The 25,168-nt window shown below is 32.2% G+C and overlaps 1 protein-coding gene across 1 annotated transcript in view; it reads left to right on the top strand.

Moving 5' to 3' along the window:
- The window catches only part of LOC118196220 (nuclear valosin-containing protein-like), a 93,727-nt gene that overhangs the window by 39,247 nt on the left and 29,312 nt on the right, over window positions 1–25,168 (top strand). The window contains exons 8-9 of the mRNA XM_035367643.2: window positions 10,972–11,109; window positions 15,578–15,702. Coding sequence (XP_035223534.1) covers window positions 10,972–11,109; window positions 15,578–15,702 — 263 coding nt within the window. The remainder of the gene's footprint in view (window positions 1–10,971; window positions 11,110–15,577; window positions 15,703–25,168) is intronic.

Raw genomic sequence — 25,168 nt, 5'->3', positions numbered from 1 at the left:
AAATGTTTCTCCTTTCATGATATTAATTACAACTGAATGTACAGATTTTAAAATATTTTTTATAATCCAATTAAAAAAAATCTTTTAAATCCTGAACCTCTTAGATTTTCGTAAAGAAAAACTTTTATTTAATATTTAAAAGTTTTTTTTTTTTTTTTTTTTTTTTTTTTTTTTTTTTTTTTTTTGTATGAAAGCAAACCTTGAAATCTGCATTAAATTAGAAACAAATTTAAGAATACTGTTTTTAAAAGTACAAATATGTTTATTAAGAAGATGTAACTGAAATTTAATAAATGAAGTGTATAGTTAAACTTTTGAATATCAAAGTTCATTCCTTGAATGTAATTTAACAAAAAGTATGTTAGTAATAATTCAAATTTTTTACATTTTTCTAGTAACATTTTAAATCAAAAGAAGGAGTATTTCAAGAATTAACATAAATAAACATTAAACATGGAAGATTGTTGTCTCTCTAGAAAAATAAGAATTTGTTCTCTATAAGGTGCGCTGGTGATCCAGATCGCTAAATGCCTTCTTTTGTTCAATAAAACTGTTTTTACAAAGTTCTAAATTAAATAGTTAATTTATTTTATTTTATTTTATTTATTTATTTATTTATTTATTTTTATTTATTTTTTTTTTTTTAAAGTAAAGATTTGAATGATAAAGAAAGTAACGTTTTAAATTTTTCAGAATTTTTGCTACTTCAGGATTTGAATATTCCATCCATAGTTTATGATCTGAATTTTAGAAAACTAATGAAGTTTGGTACTTATTTAAAGTAAGAAAAAATATATCTAATTTATGAAAAAAGGCATGTACAAAAATAAGATACGTAAGACATTTTATCCATCGCAGAGATATTCATGTTAAGAATTAAAATAAATTAAGCTACTAATTGGTAAATTAATCTAGTAAAGTATTGACACTAAACTTGGATGAAATAATATTTCTTTGCTGAATAAAAACAATGAATAGAAAAATGCTATTATTATAAATCATATGACTTAAACTAGCATTTTATAAAATGGTTTTAACATTATGAGCATCATAACCAGCTTAATGTGGTCATCAGATTTTTTTTTTTTTTTTTTTTTTTTTTTTTTTTTTTTTTACTTGCCATATATTAGCTTATACAGTACAAAGTCTTTAATCCAGACTCGTCGGGACTTCGGCGATTCTGGATTATAGATCATCAATTTAAATCTGGTAAGATGGCATGCAGAAATTATAAAATTAAAAATATGAAACCGTAATTTATGAAATAAAGAGCAATTATGATCTAAAGGGTATCAAAACTTACAAAAAAAAAGCTTAATATTTATTTGTTTACTTTATTAAACATTTCTTTTAATGTAAGTTGTTTAAGTTGCTTTGTTTTATGTGCTAATACTTTCTCTTTAATTCTACAAATAGACGTAATTTCTTGTTCAGTTACAAAGTTCCACTGTTCAAGTCCTGTAATTGCTGTGCCGAGAATACCGACTAACTTGTCAATCGAAATTTTTTCGTTTTCACTAACCTCTCTGTCACTTTCTTCATGGCTTTATCCATTTTTTGCAGCAATTCCACTTTTTGTTTGATGGACATTGAAACATGCTTTCACTTTGTAGATCCTTTGGCGGCTCCAGAATCGGAAACTCTTTTTGGCATAATCGAAAGTTCAAGCTTACTTTATATAAAATTGCTCTAAGAGTCTGCAAAAAATAAGCTGGATCCAATTAGAAAATTAAGGAACAACGCAATCTGCAACATTAACTGAAATAGATAAATTAGATAATTTTAGCCTAGCTTATCCCATCCGTTATACATTAAATACACATGCATAAACGTTTTATGTGCATGCATAAACGCATATGCACATGCATAAAGGTATTATGTGTTGGCAGTGGGGATAAAGGCAAAGCATATTTTGCTTCCCTTAAATAAAACTAAGACTATTCTAAATAAAATTCATGCTTTATTCCGTAAATTAAAATAAAATAAGCTAACACTGTAGCCTTTACATTTAAAATAATTTGAGTGAAAGAATACTTGCATTATGCTAACTCATAATAACAAGACATTCTCCGATACAGGCGTACATATAATATTCAGTCAACTCGCCGATCTTGACATCATCTGCCAATCAACGGCAACCACGTTAGCTTACTGCCGATTCACATCCGATCAAAGTTTGCATAAGGAAAAACTAAAGCCGACAAACGGCCCTCTTTTCCTTATGTAAAGACAAAATAAAACTTACACAGAATTTACAGAAGTTCATAGTTCAATTCTATTATACGAAAACACTTATTGTGTTTAAAAACTGAAAACATCTAAACAAAACTTCCTTAAATTAACAGCAGTTGCCGCTTTTGTAAATAAGTACGTGGTGCTTAATTTACTGGTGATAAATTCAAGGTCAAACACTCCATTATTTACCAGTCTTCTAATAAAGTGATATTTTATGTCTATGAGCGTAGTTCGGTGATTTTCTATTGGCGATCTAGAAAAATCAATGGTAGACTTGTTATCACAAAATAGTTTACATTCTCTTAAATTAAACTTAAAAATTTCATCTTATAAGATATTTTTTGTCCACATTAATTCCTTCGCTGCCTCTGATAAGGCAGCACACTTCCATGGTTGATAAACTTACACATTTTTGTTTAACAGTTTTCCAGCTTACTGGTACTTCATCTAAATATAATATAAATCCTCCCATGGACACGTGGTCATCCCTATTACTTGCATAATCAGCATCTGAATAACAATATAAATTTAGATGTTTAATCTTTGATAAGTTTAACTTATATAATTTAGTACTATTGAGATAACCAAGCAATTTTAACAGTACTTCCCAATGCCTAATTCCAGGATTCTCCTGAAATTGTGATAAGATATTCACTGCATATGTAATATCAGGCCTTGTCCTGTTAGCTACAAAAACTAAACATCACAACAGATTTCTATAGGGTAATGTATGCATTTCCACAATTTCTGCGCTTGCAGATGGACAATCTAATTTTGTAAGAATAGTGCCTTTAGCTATGGGAAGTGAAGTTATTGGTATCTGGAAATGTTTAAATTTTTCAAAAATTTCTTCGATATATTTGCTAATGTATAAAAACCCCCATTCTCATTCTCTAAGAATTCAATTCCAAGTAACATTTTAGTTTTGCCTAATACTTTAAGATAAAAAATCTTAGTCAGCTGTGAAATTACTTTATCTATACTATATTGATCTTTACTAAAAAATCACAATATCATCTACATATAACAAGAGAATTACATTTGAACTCTTATAAACACAATTACACCATTGTATTTTCTTAAAATGTAGATTTTTTAAAATATTTTCAAATTCACAAAACCATTCACGGCCGCTTTGATGTAGACCATAAATGGCCTTGTGTAATAAACACACTTTATTTTCCTCTTCAATAAATCCCTCTGGTCGGGTCATATATATTTTTTCATTTAGGTTTGCATATAAATATGCATTCTTTACATCTAACTGACAATTAGTCCATCCATATAAACATACCAGTATAGTGAAAAATATTCTTATGAGTGAAAAATTTACTACAAGACTGTAAACATCATCAAAATCTTCACCTCTTTTCTGCCTGAATCATTGTGCTACTAAATGTGCTTTGTATCTAACCACTTCATTCTTTTCATTTCTTTTTAGCATATAGACCCATTTGTTTCCTAGCATAGTTTTATTTTCTGGCTTTTCAACTAATTCCCAAACTTTTCTTATTTTCATTGTGTGAATTTCTTCTTTCATTGCCTTATCCCATTCCTCAGCATTTACTGATTTTTGTGCTTCTTTAAAATTTTGTGGGATAACAATTTCTATGGAATTTGCCTCTTCTGACACGGAGCTAGTCTCCTGTTCTACAAAATTAACTTTCCCCGAGTATTCGTTTTTCCATTAAAATCAAACTTATATATTTCAAATTTAATATTTCTTGCATCACAATACTTTTCAATATCATTATAGGATCTAAAACGGGTGTCTTTTTGCTCTACATGATAATATATGTCTGTACGTGTTCCGTCTGGCCTTTTAATTGCTTTTCTTTGCCAGTTTAAGTCTGATACTTCTATCGGAGTAGATTTGTCATCTGACAACTTTATTTCTTCTCTAGAAGTTTCCTGTTCTTCATCTGATTCTGCTAATAGCTCAAATTACTCTAGTCTTTTAAACTTAGTTTTTGATTTCTGGTCCGGGATGCCATTTGCTGCATTCAGTTTTTCATCGAACTTCAGATTACAGGTTTCTATTAATCTGTGTTCTTCCGGTAGCCATGTCCTATAACCCCTAGTTTCCTTCGCATATCCTACCATGATTCCTTCTTTACACCTCATTTGTAATTTATTTTTAATCTGTCTTGGCACGCCAACATAGACTTTATAACCAAATATTTTAAAATAAACAACACTGGGTTTTCTATTTAGGAACATTTCATAAGGGGTTTGGTTGCTTTTATGACATACTCTGTTCCACGTGTGTACGAAACAGCCAAGAGCTTCTGCCCACCATTCTTTTCCCATTTTACCATCATTAAGCATAGCTTTAACTGCGTCTAATGCCATTTGGTTAAAACATTCACACACACCGTTCTCTTCTGGGGTGTACGCATTTGTGCGTTCAACAGTAATTCCATTTTCGGCTAAGTACCCTTCGAATTGCCTGTTACAGAATTCCTCACCGTTATCAATGCGTATACTTATTAATTTTGCATTCGTCAGTCTTTCCATTTGCCTATGATAATTCTTAAAGTTGTAGAACGATTCATTTTTATTTTTCATACAATACCCTGTTACTAATCTACCATAGTCATCCACAATAGCGAGGAAATATTTACTCCCACCCTTAGATGAAACTGGTAGTGGGCCACAAACGTCTAAATAAATCAACTGCAATGGTTTATCCGATCTCTTCGAAACAGTTTTAAAAGTTATTCTACTAGATTTAGCAATAATACATGGTTCACACCTCTCCATTGGTTTTTCAATTTCTGGTAACCCTTTCACGCTTTGATTCTTACTAGCATTCTTAATGTAATCAAAATTTATGTGGCTAAATCTCCAATGCCATAGCATCACATCGTCTACTTTATTTAACTTTCCAATTTCTGTACCGTAATCAGCTTCCTTTTTATCTGTTGTATATCTAAATGGTTTTATGTGATAAAGTCCGTCATATCGTTTAGTGTAGCATAATCTATCCCAATTATTAAAGTATATCCACATCTTTCCTTTTGAAATCACAAAATGAGCACCTGCCTTTTCTAACCTTGCTCTCGATAGTAAATTTCTTCTTAGATTTGGATTATATAACACATTATCTAACTCAATCCAATTTATTTGATTGCCTACTTTTACTGCAGATTTGACGGCACCCTTTACTTTCATGATTTCCTAAAAGCTAAAGACATACATATATTGTTTATTTCTTCAAAATTTGTAATTAAATTTCTGTTATTACAGAAATGAGTTGTAGCTGCAGTATCTGCAACCCAATTAAATTTATCTGTGTTACCTCCTTTATCTGTAGTTGTTACATAATTTTCTACTAACATTAATTCTTTATCTTTAAACTGTCCATTTTTATCATCTATTTTAAACTTCTGATTTTTACTTACATTTTCTTTACATTGAGCAATTAAGTGTCCAAATTTATGACATCTGAAACAAGGTCCTATTCTCATATTCCCCATTTTTTTCTTAGATTTAGTTTTATTTTCAACTCTATCTTTCCCTGCATTTGAACTAATAGTATTAAACATGCTTACCTTGCTGTCTTCTAAATCGGCATCTACCTGGCAAAGTCGGCTTTCTTCCCTTACCAGTTCTTCAGCAATTCTTTCCAGCGTAAAATCTTCATTTTTCCACCTATAGATCAACTGTACAATGCCGGAGTATTCCTGGGGTAATCTCCTTATTGCCTGAAATCCTTTAAAAAAAATCTGCCAAGTTGTGTCCAGCTTCAGCCAACTTCAGCCAACCAGCAGTCTTTCTTATCCTTGTGATGAATAATCCTATTTCTTCATTTGGGGTATATCTAATACTAAAAAATTAATCCAGTAACTGAATTATCCTTGCTCTTGTTTTGAGTTCAAATTGCTTCTGTAGAAGTTCCCATGCTTCTTTACCACTTGAACATTCTTGTATCAGCGGTCTGAACTCAGTTTTAATTCCATAATATAATGTAGAGAAGGCTCTATTCTCTCTCAACGCGAATTCTTGCTTTTCACGCCTTGTTGCACTTTTATCTAATTCTTCTTCTTTGTCCTCTATGAAGCTCACAGTTTCTATCCAGTAACAGCATTATCATATCGACTTTCCATCGATCCCAGTTGTCATGGTTTAACAGCTCAAAACCTTCAGGTAGTAATGACATCTTCAATTAAGTGTGAGCACAACAAGTTGAACAAACTTCTAAGACAGGTCAGATTCTTTTCGTGGATAATGGCCCTCTTCACCTACATTCCTTCAATGCTGAGTTGAACTGGATGATTGATTAGCTGTTGGCGCTGGGCCCATAACCCTGTTGGCAGTGGCGACAAAGGCAAAGCATATTTTGCTTCTCTTAAATAAAACTAAGACTAATCTAAATAAAATTCATGCTTTATTCCGTAAATTAAAATAAAATAAGCTAACACTGTAGCCTTTACATTTAAAATAATTTGAGTGAAAGAATACTTGCATTATGCTAACTCATAATAACAAGACATTCGCCGATACCAGCGCACATATAATATTCGGCCAACCCGCCGATCTTGCCGTCATCGGCCAGCCAGCGGCAACCACATTAGCTTACTGCCGATTGACCTCCGATCAAAATTTGCAGAAGGAAAAACTAAAGCCAACATTATGCGCATGCGCAGAAAGTTTGTAGCTTTGAGGTCCTGATTATGGACGTCCAAATTAAAGACTTTGTACTGTAATTTAGATATTTCTTTCTTATGGAATAAGATGAAAATAAGATGCCAACCAGCGGCAACGCGGTTAAGTCGCTGAACACTTTTAGTTCTGTCTGAGGTTCAAATCCTGCAAATGGGGTGGCTGTATGGGCGTTTTCGTGGTTTTCCTCATGTGTAACGTGTATAAGAACCAGTTTCCCTTAGAAAGTCCTTCCTTCCCTTAGGCAGATAGCCCTAGTGTGCTTTACCGTTATCTCAATAAACCAAACATAAACCAACTTTCTTTAACAATATAACTCTTAATGAACGTAAGTTTATGAAACTGGAGACTAAGCAATTATACAAATTCCGCCAATAAATAAAGGTCTTTATGACATTTAAATTCTTGTGCCACTCAGAGGGTTAAAGACAGTGCTTTTTTCTAGTATAAACTGGAGTATGAATTTAATTTTTTAATAGGATGTTATATAAGCATCTTATTTCCATGCACTTATTATAAATTATAATATAAGGCACATTACAAATTATGAATTTGTTAAATTTTTAATCATCTGCGTATTCATATGCAGATGTACAAAAATATACCTATTAATTATTTATTTGTTAGAACGGAAATTTTTTTCTCTTTCTTAAATCTGAAAATTTGGCCTTTACTTTCTTGATATTTTGGAATTTATTTTTTAACCCGGGAGCGCGCGCTCTCTTCGGAGTTACGAGCGTGTGCCCTGTGTCCAGAAGACCCGGCTCGTGTTTTTTGAAGAAAAAACTGTTACTCTACAGGTAAAAGTGTTACATTTATGCCAAAATTTTGTGATTAAACATAAAAAATATGCAGATTAAAAAATTAAAATTTAATATTAATTTCTATAATATCTTTTATGAAATGAAATTGTTTAAAGGAATAAAAAAACGTATTATATTAATATAGAATTTATTAGGAATTGATTATATTATTCAGGTTATTAAGGAATTATTATTAAGGTTTATTAGGAATATACTGCTTGAAAGGACACCTTCCTAGGAAAGTTTCAAGTTTTTCATCAAGTGTTATGAACTCACCGACAGTGTAATATTTCTGGCAGTTTTTCACAAAATCTTCGAAAAACTCTCTTATAGGTGCAAGTCTGTCTGATTCTTTCTTGACGATGCAAGTTCCTATGTCATCCTTGATTAAAAAAAAAGAATTTGTTTGTAGGACATAGTTTTGTGAAAAATTTGCAAGTCGGTTCCGTCTATTGCCCCCAGATCCCTCACATTTACATGAGATGACTTATAGCACAAAAATATAAAAGACCTATAAAAGCAAGAATTTCAATTGTATGATGAGCATCTCTCTCTCTCTTTGAAAGCTGTCGGAAATAGATGCAATATAAATATTTGTATAACTATGTGTAATAATGTAATATATATAATATATGTAATAATGTAACTAATTTGTATAACTCTATGTAATATCAGCAACATTTGTTCACTTAGTAAAAGTTCCCACGATTCATTTGGAGTCCGTTTGTATTTTATTTTAACGAAGTTTCTAGGCAATTAAGTAACAATATTATGAGCAGAAGTTCTAACGTCAGCTTTAGACTTTCTTTTTACCATTGCATTTTTTTGTCTTTTCCAATAAAGCAATAAATGTCATTCTCATTTTCGTTCTCAGAATGCATCTCAATTTCTGAATCAGTGTCATGGGAACTAAAAAATCCATTATAACTTTCATCATCAGTTTCTTCAATGGAGCCTTCAACAGTTGATACATCAAATAATTTTTGCAAACGTAACATTTCTTCCTTGGAGGATAAATTATGCGGCATGTTTGGAGTTTTCTGTGCTGCCCCAAATGAACTACCTTACACCAATGTGAATAGGCACATTGGGTCTGAAAGACCCGATTAAAAGAAAACTTTGAATAAAATTTCCAGCTAAAAACTTCGAAAACATAAAAAGGAAGCCTTGGAGGAGACTACACTGAATTACAACCATTTGGGAAAAATGGGGATGTTTTCAGAAAGGTTTTTTTAATCAGGTGGGTCCATTTGGACCCAGCGTATGTGCTCGCGGGTTAAAAAATCTGATGTATACGCCACAGGACTTCCTTGTACGAAATATTAAATTATACGCATTTTTCCTTCTTTGAAATTCACTCTATTTGTTTACAATAGCGACACTTTGGCGCTAGATTCACTAAACAGTATTATATTTCGTTCATGTTATAACTCAGAATGCACAAAATTTATATCATTTAAAGAATTATCTAATCATTGCCACATGTTCTATTCAAATACTTTAATATAGCTAGAACGATGTATAAAAGAAATTAAGCAAACAAAACAAAAAAGGAACAGTTTTTCACAGATGATTGAGTATTTCTCATTCAATTAATTCAGTTCTCACTTCGTGACAAGGCAAAAATACATAAAAACTCAAAATATCTGTATTAAAAATTACGAAGTAAATCTTAAACACTTATTTCCTCGAAAAAATTTCAGAAAGGATTAAGCATGATTTAATTCACAATAATAAATGAAGGCGTTATTTTTGTTGTTGCGAAGCTGCGTTTATCTAGATTGGCAACAAATCCACTACTCTGCTGTTTCAATTGTAAACAAGCAATGGCCGCCATCAAAAAAATTACTAGGTTTAGCAGCACTTAAACAACTTTAAAATTGTTGATAATTCTAAAAATATTGCATACAGATTTACTAAAGGCATAAAAACCTTAACTGGAAGATAAGAACAACATAATTCAATCATTTTTAAAGCAAAAAATGTACAATTTACAGACATATAAGAGTAGAGAAACTGAGATCACTGAGCCGGGTAACAGAGTGGATATATATATAAATATATTTATATACGTTTGGCGCAGCCGATTGCAACCAAAATACGAGGTGCACATCTACATGTTATAGTAGTCCTATATACAAAATTTCAACGTTCTGAGGCTACTCGTTTTTGAGTTATGCGAGATACGTACGTACATACATACGTTCGTACAGACGCCACGAAAAATTCTCTTCAGAATTAATTTTAAAGCAGTTTTATAATTTTTTTGGAGGAAAAGAGCATTTTATTTTGTCCTTACGTACAGATATCACGCAAAAACATCATTAAATTGCATTTGAAAGTTGTCAAAATGGATATTTTCGTTGAAATATGCTGCTTGAAACTTTTCGCGATTACAATACTTCCTTTTTACTTCGTACAAGGAAGTAAAAAGTGCAGTATATCAAACAGTCTAGATGAAAAAGAAGATAATTATCTATTTATGGATCATAGTAATAATGATTGTAAAGATGAAACAGAATTAAATGATGTGTTCGAAGATGTAACAAAACAAATATGACGAACTTTTCATGAACGTTCCAGCAATGCGAATAGCCATGCAGGAACTGAAAGACCCGATCCGATCAAAACAAAATTTTGAATCAAATTTCCGGCAAAAGACTTCGAAAACATAAAGGGGATGATCTTGAAGGAGACTACACTGAACCACAATCACCTGAGTAAAATACGGGCGTTTTCAGAAAAATTTTTTTAATTGGGCGAGTCCATTGGACCCAGCGCGCACACTTGTGGGTTAATGAGAAGGTCATCTGTTCAAACTAAATGATTGAAATGTAAGGTATGAGAATTTATGTGTATATATTTATTATTTATAGAGCGTCTTTTAGAAATTTCTTGTTATTGGTATTGTTCATAAAGGTGTCAAAATTTTTCTTAGGTACATCATCAGCTAATTATAAAGATTGATTGTATTTTCTTCTTGGAATGTAGTCTTAGCATTATATTTTATATATGTGTTAAGAGAGTGTGTTCCTAAACTTGTTTTGGATACTTGGCTTTCTTTCTTTGAATTTGAAAGCTGTGATGCTTTAATACTTCCACATCTTACTGATGTATTATTATGTCGCATCTGCCAAATTCAAGGCTGTTAATGAGAGATTTATTGCATTCTATTTTGGAATTATCATTCTTTAAAGGCATTACTATTTTTAACCGCAAAGCTTATGTATTTATTTAATTTATATAATGATATTAATAAAAATTCTAGAATTTTGCAAGTACTGTGCAAGAAATTAAAACTTTCTCCTGATTTTGACTTTCATTGGCTTGCTCATCGTACTCCAGGTTATGTTGGTGCAGATTTGAAAAGCCTTATAACAGAAGCTGTGGAAGTTGGCATTTGGAGGTAGGTTTCTCTTTCGTCTGCATAATTTATGATACTGAGCAAAACTTAATTGTCATTCTTTAACAAGCATTATTATTTACTTCATTCGTATCATGTAGTTACAATTTTCAGGTATTTTGAAAATTTTATTGTTTCTATATATATATATATATATTCAAATTTGCAAATTGTGAGTTACACATGTCACCACTTGAATTTAGCAACTGAAAATGGGGTAGCTTATTACTAATAAGTGTGGATGAATGAATTGTAGATATTTATTATTATCTTCAAAAGAGTTCTAAAAGGAAGGAGAAATTGAAATAACTAGAACAGCTGCATAATACTGAAATAAGAAAAATTTTGAAACATGTTTGTACATGCTGGTTATGTATAGAGAAATGTTTGTCTATAATCCTTGATCAGTAGAACTCAGTTATTACATTTTTTAAGGAAGAAGTAAATACTTCTGGAATTAAGATAAAAGACTACTGAAAGTTAGACAATACCTTAAATAAACTGGAGATGCAGAACTGGATTTATGTATAAGCTACACAAGCTGTAGCTTAGGGCCCTCACTTTGTTGGAGGCCTCCCAAAAATTAAAATGTTATACAAATAGTATTAAAATATATTATAACAGACTTATAAAGGGCCCCATATCTCAAATAGCTTAGGCCTTTATCAAGTCCAAATCTGGGTCTTTGTAGATGTAGTTACTACTTCACTGTTAAAAATAAGTGTGAGAAAAATTAAATAATTTCTGCACTTATGAGGAATTTAATTGGCAGTTTTCCAATTAATGCTACAAAATATAAGCATGAAGTTAATATAAAGTTCTGAAAATTAGAAGGAAAAAAAAGAAGGGGGGGAATTGCTCGATAAGTTAAACATTTTTTTGATTGTTGTAAGTTTATCTTGTGATAGTGAATATTTCTGTTTTTGTCTTTGGACCTTAACAAAGCTTTTTGCTTTTTTGTACCCTCAATTTTGTCATAATTTGATGTTCTTAATGCAGTTCTACAGTGCAGTATTTCATTAATTCATATTTTGCAATCAATGCTTAGTGATCCATTTAAAGATATTTAATCAAAATTTGTAAAACCAAGTTTTGTTTTGTCTTCTAATTCTATATATCATGTGATTTATGGTAAAATGGAAAATCAGAAGGAAGTTGAAGATTTGGTAATAAGGATTGCAGCTAACACAGTAGTGAAAGAACTTTCACTAGAAGACAAAAAAAAGTTTTATTTTCTTGTTAGAAGGTACGTCTGCCGTATATGTATTCATGTACTACATAAATTTCCAATCAACGATGAAGTGATTTGACATGCGAAAGTTACAGATGTTTCTTCTCTAGTAAATGCATCTTTTCTGATGTAAGATATTTTTTAAATAGATTTCCAGTTTTACTTCATTTAGATTTGAAAGATGATGATGTTGCAACTGATAAATTGCAGTCACAGTTTTGCTGTTTACAATTAGAAAGCTTGAATAAATTTTAAAACCAGTATGGTTTGACGCCACTGAAAGTTACTGAATGAATTTTAAAGTGTGATGAATTACTAAAATAATGTTTGCCATCCTGACAATTCCGCATAATAATGCAAAGTGTGAGAGGATTATCAGTACTGTTACTACAGGGACTAAATTTACATCCAATATTAGTAATGATTTATTAGGTTAAAAAAAGTATTAACAACAGTAGGCCTATGTGGCAATTGCTATGAACAAAATTATAAAATTTCATTCTTAAGGAAAGCAAATTCTGCCACTGTTCATAGCATTTGTACAAAAACTGATTAAAATAGTATTTTTCTATTAAAATGTACAAATTATAAAGCTTTCTTTGCATGTCAGTATTTTTGTACTATTTGCATTTAAGAATTAATAACTGAACTTTCAGATATTAATTACATACTATTTAAAGTTGATTCATTATTAAAAATATATATTTTCTTTCTATATAAGATAGAAAGCGCATTTTTTTCATTGAAGAAATTCTCCCGGTTTTTTAAAAAATCTTGCCGATTTTTGAATGTTGTTGGTTAGCAAGTATGGTATAACTAATATAAAGTATTTAGAACTTTTGAACTGCAGTTTACATAAAATTACAAGGAATCATGGATGCAGTGCAATTTGTTTTAGTGTCAGTAATTTGCTTATTATACTAATCCACCTATCCATATATATATATATATATATATTTTTATGTAGCACCTAGTAAAATACCTTTCTTTATAAAAAGATACCTCATATGATTTACATACATATTTTGCCATAAAACTTAATTTTTTTCTTTTAGATATATGTATAACTTTTTTTAATTATGAGACAACTTGTATTATAATATAATATTTTTGTAGCTGATTTCTACAAAAATGTTTATCTGTATCTTCATTTTCAACTGTTACATCAATTCCATTTTGTATGCTTGCTGTTATGGATATTTGCAAATGTACATCGCTATTTATAAACATCTAAAAATTTCAACTAAATTACAGTAGGTTCTATAATTCTGTAATTTGAGTTCTCAGTCTTCATGCATATGATTATAAAGAAAAAAACGTGTATTGTTGATAGTGACTGGTTATTTTAAATTAATTTTTATCAAAATTTATTTGTCATTGGTTTGAAAAGATAAACTTTGGGTTTAGTTTTGTATGCTTATGAACTTGAATAAAGTAATATATAGTACAAAGTCTGAAATCCAGACATCCAACATGTGGGCAACCAGTCAACCAATAAATAAATAAATAAAATAATAATAAAAAAGAAGAAGCCAGAAAATCTGAAGATTTTAACAGTCAACCAGTTGGACTTGTTAAGGTTGCTCATGCTCTCCCTGAGCTGTCAGTCTATCAGTACACTTTTGCACTCACTTCTGCTAATCCTCCCCCCCCTTTTTTTTCTTTTTAGCTTTATTACTAAATGTTGTTTTCTTCACTTTTACATAACATACAATTCAAAAACAAAATCAGAAATTTTTTAAAAGCTTCATAGCAGCATGTGTTTAGAATTCCTGATGCAGTGTTACAATTTTATATTTTTTTTCAGGCTTTTCTCAGTTTATATCAATATTCAGTTTCCTTAGTAAGATGGCTAACAAATTTTTCTTTTTTTGTTTTTCTATTATTAATTTTTATGTATTAGCTTTATTTGTTAAATATCATGCTCTTTGGAATTTTCCCACATAAAATTAAACTCAACAAAAAATCACAAAATAAAAGTATTTTATTTCTAGTCTATTTTATTTCCAGTCGTGGCAACTTATTGCTTTCTTAGAGCTGAGTTTATTAATTAAAATTGAAAGATAAGCATCTTAAATTTTTTCTGAATGGCAGCAGCCTCGTGTTCCGGAGATAAAAATGTTTTATATCAAACAGTCTTGCCACTGCTTGCTGTCAAATTTTTGAGGTTGTCAATCGAAATTCATTAATATTTTACAAAATATGAAATATAAAATTCAAACTTTGGGCTTTTAGGCGCACATGTTCGAATGGAGGATTACATTATCCAAAATTCGATGGCTCTAGGTACCAGCGTTTTTCATAATACATACATGCATGCAGATTATTCATTATTTAATTTCTTTAAAAGTATTACAGGGCGATAATATTTTGTGGCAGCCATTTGAAAAATGATGCGCTGTTTATATAGCAAACTGATGCAAAATTTCATTTTGAAATTAATAGCCTCTTTTGGGTTAAAAATATACCCTCACAAAATGTGGAAACTGGGAATTTAATCTTCTGCAAAAGAAAGCAGATGTGCTGTAAATATAATTTTTCTTCCATCTAACTGAGATTCTGACATGTGTCACCTTCAAGCACTTGCTAGCTGGGAAAGTTGCACCAATAAGAGCCAATAAGAATGCATTGATGTTAGCCAGAATCACACTTTTGACCCTTGGGTGGTCGGGGGGGGGGATTGAGGCAAGGTCAGCACTTTTTGCTATGTGGTGCAATCTCAGAAGGGCATAAATTCTGCTGCCCAGTACCTCCCTACATTCTAAAATTGTGCTAAATGATGTTAAATGCCTCTTTTAAATTCTAAAAATTTTGAAATCCTTAATTTTTTATGCTCAGTTTGTCTTCCGAATTTTAAAGCCTCTCTCTCTCTCTCTCTCTTTTTTTTTTTTTTTTTTTTTTTTTTTTTGCCTGATGTGGTCACATTGGCTCTGGCTCTTAGCATTCTTCTCTCTGACCTAAACAAAAAAAATAAGCTCAAATATTCTCATCTCTACATTCATCTTATTAGATTTAAACTGATGATTTAAAATCTGGAATCACCGAAGTCCTGATGATTCCAGATCTCTGACTTCAAATATGAATATAATTTTGTGTTAGTTTCTGAAAATTACTTGTAATGCAAACATGTAAAATTAAAAAAAAGCATTATTAAAATAAATTCTGTTTAATAATTATTTGTGATGTTAAATAATTATGCTTGATTTCATATCTTAACTTTCCATATTTTTCTTTTTATAGGATGTATAAAAAATATATCAGTTTTAATTATATTCAAGCAAAAAGTGATAATTCTGATATCAGTGGCAGTTCTAGTTTAGAAGATCATTTAAATTTTGATACTGAAGATTTATCTTTAGAAGCAGGTAAAGAAATTAAAATCATGTGACTTAAAGTGAATTGTTTCTGTATTTTCATTTAAACTTAATAAATAATTTCTAATTACATTTTAAATCAAGCCAACCAATAACCGAATGACTGAAGCCAAAAAATCTTGGTTGTTTGCCCTGATTTCTATTACTAGTAGTTCAGTGGTTTGGTTGTATGAGGTCGCTATAGTTTCCTTGTATAAAATAGAAATATTGGCTGATTTCCCTTGAAGAATATCCATGAAGGCAGCCCTTCCAATGAGCATAGGTGTAATATGCTTTGCCATAATCAAATAACCCAGCCCAGTGTTTTAACTGATGTTTCATGCAGGTTTGGGGAAAATGTAATTGCAGATTGTAACTACATTGTAATTATGATTAGTTTATGCTATTTCTTAGTTATTAGATTTACGGGCTAATTACCTTTTCAGTTACAATGTAATTGTTTGTAATGTTTAAATTCTAAATATAATTACACTGTAGTTGAGATATCTAATCACAATTAGAATGTAATTGCAATTACATTATAATTACATAATAATTGTATAATCTATACCATTACTTTAGTAACTGTGAAATATAATCGTAATTACTTTGTAATTATAATTACAAAGTAATTATAAATCTCAATAGTATAGTTGATAATTATTAGCTGATAGTTTCGTATCTCTTGCAAACACTTGGAAAAGCTGAAAATCTTGATAAATGAGTTCTCTGTCAATTCATTGAAAAATCCTGGAAGTTTTCACTTCTGTGTTCTTCCAGAGCATAATTTTTCTGAAAGGCCCAAAAGATATACAGTCAAAAGTCTTTTATCCGGACTCGTCGCTTAATATTTATTTGTTTACTTTATTAAACATTTCTTCAGGGGTGTTTGTGCTCCGGGGAAATCCCGGAATTCCGGGGATTTTGAACTTCGATACCCGGAAATTCCGGGGATCGTTGTTCAAGAGGAAGTAGGAATAATAATGAATTATTTATTTTGATCTGGGTAATTTTCTTTGCTTTGAAAGCAGAAAACGCAAGGTCAGTGTGTGTGTGGTGAAAACTTTTCCTTTCTTTCTCCAAAGGCAGTGATAATGCGTGAAAAGGGGGAAAAAACTTCTTTTTTGTTCTTTCCTTATTGCGAGTTATGACTTATTCCCCCGGTTCTCGAACATTCTCTTCTGGATTCTTTTCGGCAAGTAGGTGCGGCAGAAAAAAAAGGGAGAGACTTCGTTCGACCAGATGTGCGATCACGTGACTCTGGGTTCAAAGGTCTTATCTCTCCTGGCGTGGCACCAATAAGTAGAGAAGGGGGATTTTTCACCGTATTAGCTATTTGTCATTGATAGCTTCTCAACTTTTTTTTCTCCGCTGTGTAAAATTTTCGTTTCATTTATTGATGCACGTGTAAATTTTTCGTTTCGTTTATTGAAATATTTTTTTATTTATGTACGCAAGAGAATTTCACTATGAAATTTCTCAATATAAATAGTGATATTATACAATTAGAAGAAGGTGTCCGGAATGCATTTAGGTGGAATTGGATTGAACGGAGAGATGGTAATGGGGATACCATCGGCACATGGCGCAAGAAAATAAATGTTGCTGGACAAGCATATTGTGTTTTTTGTAACTCACTGCTGAAGTATGGTGGGGAAAGATTCAAGGCTTTCACAAATCATTCTAAAACTGTGACGCACATAAAATATTCAAAGTGCATTAGACATTCAATGACTTTAAGTAATTATGCTAATTCAAAAAATACTGATGACTTACTGGAGACTGATGCTCGGCCATTGGATATAGTGACAAGAAAAGCACGCCAAGAGGTATTAATAACTTCGTTTATCACCGAGAATTGTCTTTCTTTCAATGTAGCTCTCAATTTAATTGAACTCTGCAAACAGTTGAGCCGCGATCAGACGGCACTAAACTCGTTGGAAATGTCCAGGACTACTGCATGTTATAAGATGAAACATGGGCTCGCAAAAACTATTAAGGAAAATATCATTAAAACTTTAAAGGAGACTCCATTTTCTCTAAATTTGGATGAAAGTACTAGCAATGCTCAAGAAAGTATATTGGCAATATTGGTGCAGTTTTATGACAACAATCAAAATGAAGTTGTAGTTCATCATTTTGCATCTCTAAAGATGGAATCTTGCAATTCAGAAGCTGTTTTTAAAGCAGTTGTTAATACTATTGAAGATAATAATATTCCATTGGCAAACTTAATTAGTGTATTAATGGACTCATGTAACACCATGCGTGGAAAAAAAAAGGGTGTTGAAACCAGACTACGATCAAACAAAGCACTCCACTTATTAGATATTGATGGTGACACATGTCACACAGCTAATAACTGTGCAAAAAAAATTGCTTCATGTTTTGATAGATACTTAGAAGATTTGTTTGATGACATCTATTTTGATATGAAAAGCTGCAGTAAAAGAGGAAATTTTTTCAAAATCTGTGAATCCCTTGCCATTAAAAAATTTAAGCCCTTGAAGAGACCAGACCATAGGTGGGTGTATGTTTTATGTGTTTTAGAAAGAATCAAAGATCTGTGGGATGCTCTTATTGCATTTTATTTTCACTACTTGGATAAAACTGATAAAGGGGATTATTTTTCTTATGTTGAAACTGTATACAATAAAAGAAATATTTCTGCAGCTCAGAAAAAAATTGTTGAAGGGGTGTATTCTTGCTTGCATTCCCAACAACTCACAAAGCATGCTTTAGCTCGGAAAAAAAGAATACTAAATGGGTTATTTGTTATGCAAAACAAAACTTTATTGCATATGGCATTATATTCAGCAGTATTACCAGAGTTCAACACATATATTAAATTATTTGAAACAAAAAAACCAATGCTTCATTTAAATTGATGGCAAAATTTTTCTCTTTTTTTATGAAGCCAGAAAATATAGACTGCACATCTTATAATGATTTATTAAAGGTTGATGTCACAAATCCAGAATTCCATCTACCTAGCAAAGTAATATATACTGGTGCAGAAGCTTCCACTCTCCTGAAGAAATTATCAAAAAATCATCCAATAGCAAAAGAATTCCAAATTTCTCTGATGAAAGCTTATACTAATACAGCACAGCATATGAAACAGAAATTACCCCTTAAAAATTCATATCTAATTAGTTTTACAGCATTAGATCCAGAGCTAAGAGGTAAAACCAGTACAATATTACCTTTTGAAAAATTATCATCCTTTATGTCCCATATTTTTAGTGATAATGAAAAGTCAAAAGTAGAAGCTGAAATAAGGTTATACCAGAGTGATATTGATATCACCAACGAAATGCTCTACACATCTGATGAAAGTGGAAATCAAGTCAAGTGTACAATTGATAAATATTGGTCTAAAGTTTTTAATTTAAAAGATGATTTCACAAATGATTTATAAGTATCCTACATTGGCTAAATTGGTCAAAGCCTGCCTTAGCTGCTTCCATGGCCCATTAGTGGAAAGTGCATTCAACTTAATGGATACACTTGTCACTGACTATAGAACCTCTCTTGAGATTGATTCCCTAGATGCAGTGCAGACTATTAAATATGATTTAATAGCTTCTAAAGAAACCTCATGTGAAAAATTTGGCTAAAAAAATCCAATGATTAATCCAATTCACAAAGATCTCTTACTGAATATGAACAGAAGTTGGAAAACATATCAAGAGGACTTAAAAGCATGTATTTCAGATGAGTCACCTATAAAAGTCTCTGAAAAACCTTCTACATTAGCAGAAAAGCAAACTGCTTCTACCTCTGCATATGCAGTTCTCGAGGAAATTTCTTCAACTGTAAATGAGGAAAATAAAAGTCAACCTTCCTGCAATTATGAAGTTCACCACAAAAGAAAGACAAGCCCACAAACATCAGAAAATAAAAAAAAAGCAGCAGAAATTAGATAATTTTTTTTAAAGAATTAATTCAGGTAATTTAAAATATTTACATAAAATGTAGTAGTTTATATGTTTGAAAATTTATGGTTATTAATTTAGCAAAAAAAGTAATTCATTGAACTTTTATAATTAGGTCATCAAATACTTCATAATTGTAATTTTTCATTTCTCTCCACCCCCTTCTTGAAACTCCAAAATGTCGGTAGTAAGTCCGTAAAAGTTTCAGGTGATTTTTTGGGGTCCCACAAGCACACCTGTTTCTTTCAATGCACGCATGCGTAAAGCATACATTACGCATAGTCGAAATTAGAAAATTGCAACCAGAAAACTATTTGATGTGTATTCGTGATATTTATAATGACAAGGAATTAGATTTAAATCATATCAAAGACAGTGTACATCAAGATGAAATACTACATTTAGTAAGGAATTATAAGCCGAATAAAATAAAAACATTTGCCCTGAAGATAAGGATTGTGCTGACAGATCAACTTCCAGGTCATTGCGCACCGTGACGTCCCCCCCCTTCCCCGCGGAGCAACGTGAAATTGATAAACAAATTTTGGAATGGTTAGAGAAACAAAGGATATGCCTTTATCCATTTTTTGCAGCAATTCCACTTTTTGTTTAATGGACATCGAAACATGCTTTCGCTTTGTAGGTCCTTTGGCAGCTCCAGAATCGGAAATTCTTTTTGACATAATCGAAAGTTCAAGCTTACTTTTATAAAATTGCTCTGACAGTCTGCAAAAAATAATAAGCCAGATCCAATTAGAAGATTAAGTAACAATGCAGTCTGCAACATTAACTGAAATAGATAATTAGGTAATTTTAGCTTAGCTTATACCATCCGTTATACATTAAATGTGCATGCGTAAAGGTATTATGAGCATGTGTAAATGCACTATGCATTTACGCATGCGCAGAAAGTTTGTAGCTTTGAGGTCCGGATTATAGATCATTCCGGATTATGGACGTCCGGATTAAAGAATTTTGACTGCATTCATCTCAAACATCAGTTTTTTTATCACTTTTAAAATAAAGAGAAGGGTTAACCCAAGAAGAAAAGCTTTTATTACATGAAAAACAACTAAGAAAGTTACAGGACAGCAACAAACAAAATTAGAACAATAAAGTATATTTGTCTAAAATAAGCAATTGAAATATCCATTGTTAGAATAAGAAGAGTTGAAATTATGGGTAAAACAAGCCCTTTGTGCAATTAAAATTGAACTATTTCAGAATTTTTTTTTTCCCCCTAACCAGAATAGTGATAAAAAATGGACTTTGTATGATTGATTAATTATCTGTTGAATACTTAGATGCTGATGAGGCCCTAAATATAGGCCAAAACTGAATTTTTATCTGAAGAAGAAAATGATGATTGTTTGGGGATATGACCTATTAAATTAATGGTAAACTTGTCGTTGGTCACTGTGTTGACCGGGTGGGATCCAGGGTATAGCCGGCACCCTGCCCTGGGGATTATATCATTTGACTTAGCCCTTGAGCTTGGGTTTTGGGCATAAGGCCAAATAAAATATCAAGTTCAAACCAAGAAGAAATACCAAGTTCAGAAACCTCGACAAAGTGCAAAAACTGGCTTGGCTCTACCCAGAAGACTCGGAAAGGAAAAAAAACAAAAAAACTTGAGGATTGGTACGTGGAATATATGCACCCTGTTTAAAGGTGGTGCATAGAAAATTAATAACATATCTGTTAACTACATACAGATATCCTTGCAATACAGGAAATGAGATAGCCAGGACATGGTATTATGAATAAAAAGGAATGTAGTGTGTATTACAGTTGCCAAGACAAATCTAAGCAATTAGGTATGGGGTTCATTATGAACGAAAGACTGAGAAACTCAGTTTTGGATTTTCAGGTCATTAGCGTGAGGCTTTGTAAGATAAGATTAAGGAGAAGACACTACAATATCACTTTGATTAGTGCTCACACACCCACAGAATAAAAGGAATTGGAAAAGGGCACTTTCTATGATTTACTTGTGGAGAGCTATGACTCATGTCCTGTGCAAGACATGAAGCTTGTCATTGGACACTTAAATGCCAAGATTGGAAGACAGCGACATATCAGATCCCAAGTTTCCCAAGATTCCATGCCATGAGGTCCTTCATGTTAAGTAATGGACAGAAATTGTTTAAGTTCGCTGTCTTGGAGAATATGATTATTGTTAGTGCTGAATTCCCACACAGGGAAATGCGTAAGTATACTTGGTGTTCACCTGATGGTTTAAATCTTAACATATTCATTGCCAATTGCGCACTGGTGCATGACTGCTGTTATTGCTGAAGAGCCAATCATGCTTTTACGCTTGGTGTTGGGTGATGTCTGAGGTGCCAGTTACACGCTGGCACAGAAAAAATAATGTCTCAGTGTTTATTTTCAAGTTCAGTTGACATTATGTTTTGGATATATACTGCTGAAATAAAAGAAAATGTGCATATTTTATCAAATTGCATGAAAAGAACTGAACTGAAGGAAAAACTGCTGCTTCTATATAAAAATACAAATCTTGTACTGTAAATACATAAGCGTACAGGTGTTGTGTAGGCGGAGCCAGCAGGAAAACAGGCTTTATAAGCCCGTGGGGGGTAAGACGAATTGCATTTGCTAGCACACCTTGGTGAATGTCTTGGTGTTATCTTGCAGCAATCGGTTAAATTCACATCGGAACAGTAAAAATGAGTAACCACCAACGTTTAGATGATGGAATGAGATGGCAAATTGTGGGGAGGCTAGAGGCAAGCCAATCACAAGTCTGGATATACAGAGAGTTTAATTTAATGTCCAACATCATGTATAACTTATGGAAACAGTTTCAGGATACTGGATCCATCGAGAGAAAGCCTGGGCAAGGTTGTCCAAGAGCCACGACGGCCAGAGATGGTTGCTATTTGTCCATTTTAGATACGATTTAAAAGTGGTAATAAAAGATTATGTATGTGCCACATTGATTATTAAGCCTCTTTAGAGGCAAAATTACTTCTGCAATGCCATATTACACATTGACACATGGCAATGAGGCATAACAGAGGGGCTACAGCTTCTCATCTCTCTTGGGACCTGTGTGCATCCACATGAGCCTGTATAACAAGGGTGACTGTTTCCAAAAGACTGAATGAGAGAGGATTGCTTGCCAGAAGGCTGTTTATGTCCCGTTCACTTCTAGACAGGAGAGTCCAATTAGCATAGTGCAGGCAGCATAGCGATTGGAGTACGGAGCAATGGATGATCATTATGTTTATGAGTCCTGTTTTAGTCTAAACACCGATTCTCACCGTACTTTAATATGAAGAGAGCCAGTGACCCCCTACCTACCCTCCAATGTCCGTGCAAAATCAACAATTATGGCGCTGGCAGTGTAATGGTCTGGACACTCATCATGTTGGATGGCCCCACACCTCTCCAAGTCTTTGACAGAGGCTTTCTAACTGGTGTGAGGTCTTGGAGCCCTATGTTCGTCTTTTCTGGGGTGCAGTGTGCCCCAAGCTCATCTTACAGAACAATAACGCGAGCCACATAGAGCTCTTCTGGGCGACGAATTTCTCGAGTGTGAGGATATTCACCAGATGGATTGGCCAGCAGGTCTTCTGACCTCAAGCGTATAGAGCATGTCTGGGGTGCTCTGGGGAGGGCAATTGCAACTCACAACCCCTCTCCGAGAACCATCCAGGAACTGAAAACAGCGTTGCTGAATGAGTGGGACCAATTGCCACAGGCACTGATAAACTGCCTTATTTCCAGTATGACATCACGTTGTGATGGCTGTAAGAGGTTACCATACCCCATATTAACCCATTTCTTTTGTGTCTTCTGTAACCGCTGTTTCAGACCTTCAGATTCCCATGAGTGTTACACATGAACATGTGTGTTTATTATAACTGTTAAATGTTTATTTTGTTTGTATTATATCAACCTATGTTCACACCAAATTTTATTAAATTCTGTCCAGTAGTTCTGGAGATCGTAGATCAAATATGATAATTCTCTTAATTTCTTTGCAGAGTGTATATGCTGGTATTGGCAGGTTAGAAACTAGTTGTTAATACATGTGGTTTAGAATGGAAAAAGTTTCATTTCCGACAAAGATTTTGCACAAATTACATTCTGAAATATATAGTTTGCAATAATATCATTGTAACTGTCTTGTAATAAATTTAATAAATTCATTTGTAATATATATATTTGTGTGTGAGAGAAGTTTCATACCAAAATAATGCATATTGTTGCTAATTTTGATTCACTTTTAAATGCCACGTGTCAATGTGTAATGTGGTATTGCAGAAGTAATTTTGCCTCTAGTGATGCTTAGTAATCAATGTGGTACATACATAATCTTTTATTACTACTTTTAAATCATATTTTTCATAATAAGTAAGTCGGCTTATAAGTACAATCTATTTCTTTGACACAGCATGAACTATCAACACAACCTGAGCAGCGAAAGTGTTGATCAAATAGACCACATTCTTATGGATAGGAAACATCATAGCAATATGATGGATGTGAGAAGTTATAGAGGCGTAAATGTGGATAATGTAACCATATATTTGTTTTGTCTAAAGTCAGGTACAGAATATATAAGAAATTCTGCTCTAGGAAAGAGAATTTTAGTTTTTAAGGAGACATTGTCAAAATAAAACATCTGAATAGACTGGTAAGGAGAGAGGGAGTTGTACTGCTTAAGATAATGCATGACAGCAGGCTTCCCCCTTCCCCAAAAAAAAGTCTAAAAGTTGCATAACTTGCCACTCTGAGTTTCACCACCTGTCATACTTTCCCACCCGGAACTGTCTTTTTAAAAGAATTTATCATTTTCTTTTGGGGAGCATGATTTAGTAACGATGCAGCAAAGAAAAATATCTTCAAGGATTTTTGCAAGTGCCGAAAATGTGGCTTTCATGAAACTGACTTGAATACACTTATCTTCATTAGAAGATTGTATTGAATCTAACATTATTATTTTGGCAAATAGAAGTGAATTTTAACAATGCTGCTGTTGTCTGAAGTTTTAGTACCAAATCTGACATTCAGTCTGAAGCAACCCAATCCTTCAAATAACTGGTATTTCTTTAATATTTATAAATTGAATTATGCTTGATGCTTATGTTGATAACTATTTTGCTTTCTCTTGCTTTTCAAAAGTTCAATAGATTTTTTTTAAAGATGTTAATGGAATTTCTGTAAATAAATGCATATAATGTTAGGAATTTAATCTTTCATTAGCACAACATATTAGAAAATATGTTTGCTTATCTTTAGTATGAATTTTGAACATACGATAAAATGTAGATACTAATGGCATTTAAAGTTTATATTTAAATTAAGTGCTTATGATTATGCTAGATGAAAATTAATTTCTATTGATTTGTATAAATATCTGGTTTAACTCACTCTTTCTTTTTTCCCCCATTTTATTATAGAACTTGTGAAAAATAAAATTTAAAAGCATATCTATCCACATGCTCTTAGTATGTTAATACAGTACAAAGTCTGTAATCCGGACGTCTATTATCCGGAATGATCTATAA

The sequence above is a fragment of the Stegodyphus dumicola genome, chromosome 6, assembly GCF_044657685.1.
Source record: "Stegodyphus dumicola isolate Sdum_Otavi_A_Nest chromosome 6, ASM4465768v1".
NCBI lineage: Eukaryota > Metazoa > Arthropoda > Arachnida > Araneae > Eresidae > Stegodyphus > Stegodyphus dumicola.
Note: the sequence above shows the minus strand (reverse complement) of the source record. Positions and strands in the feature narration are given on the sequence as shown.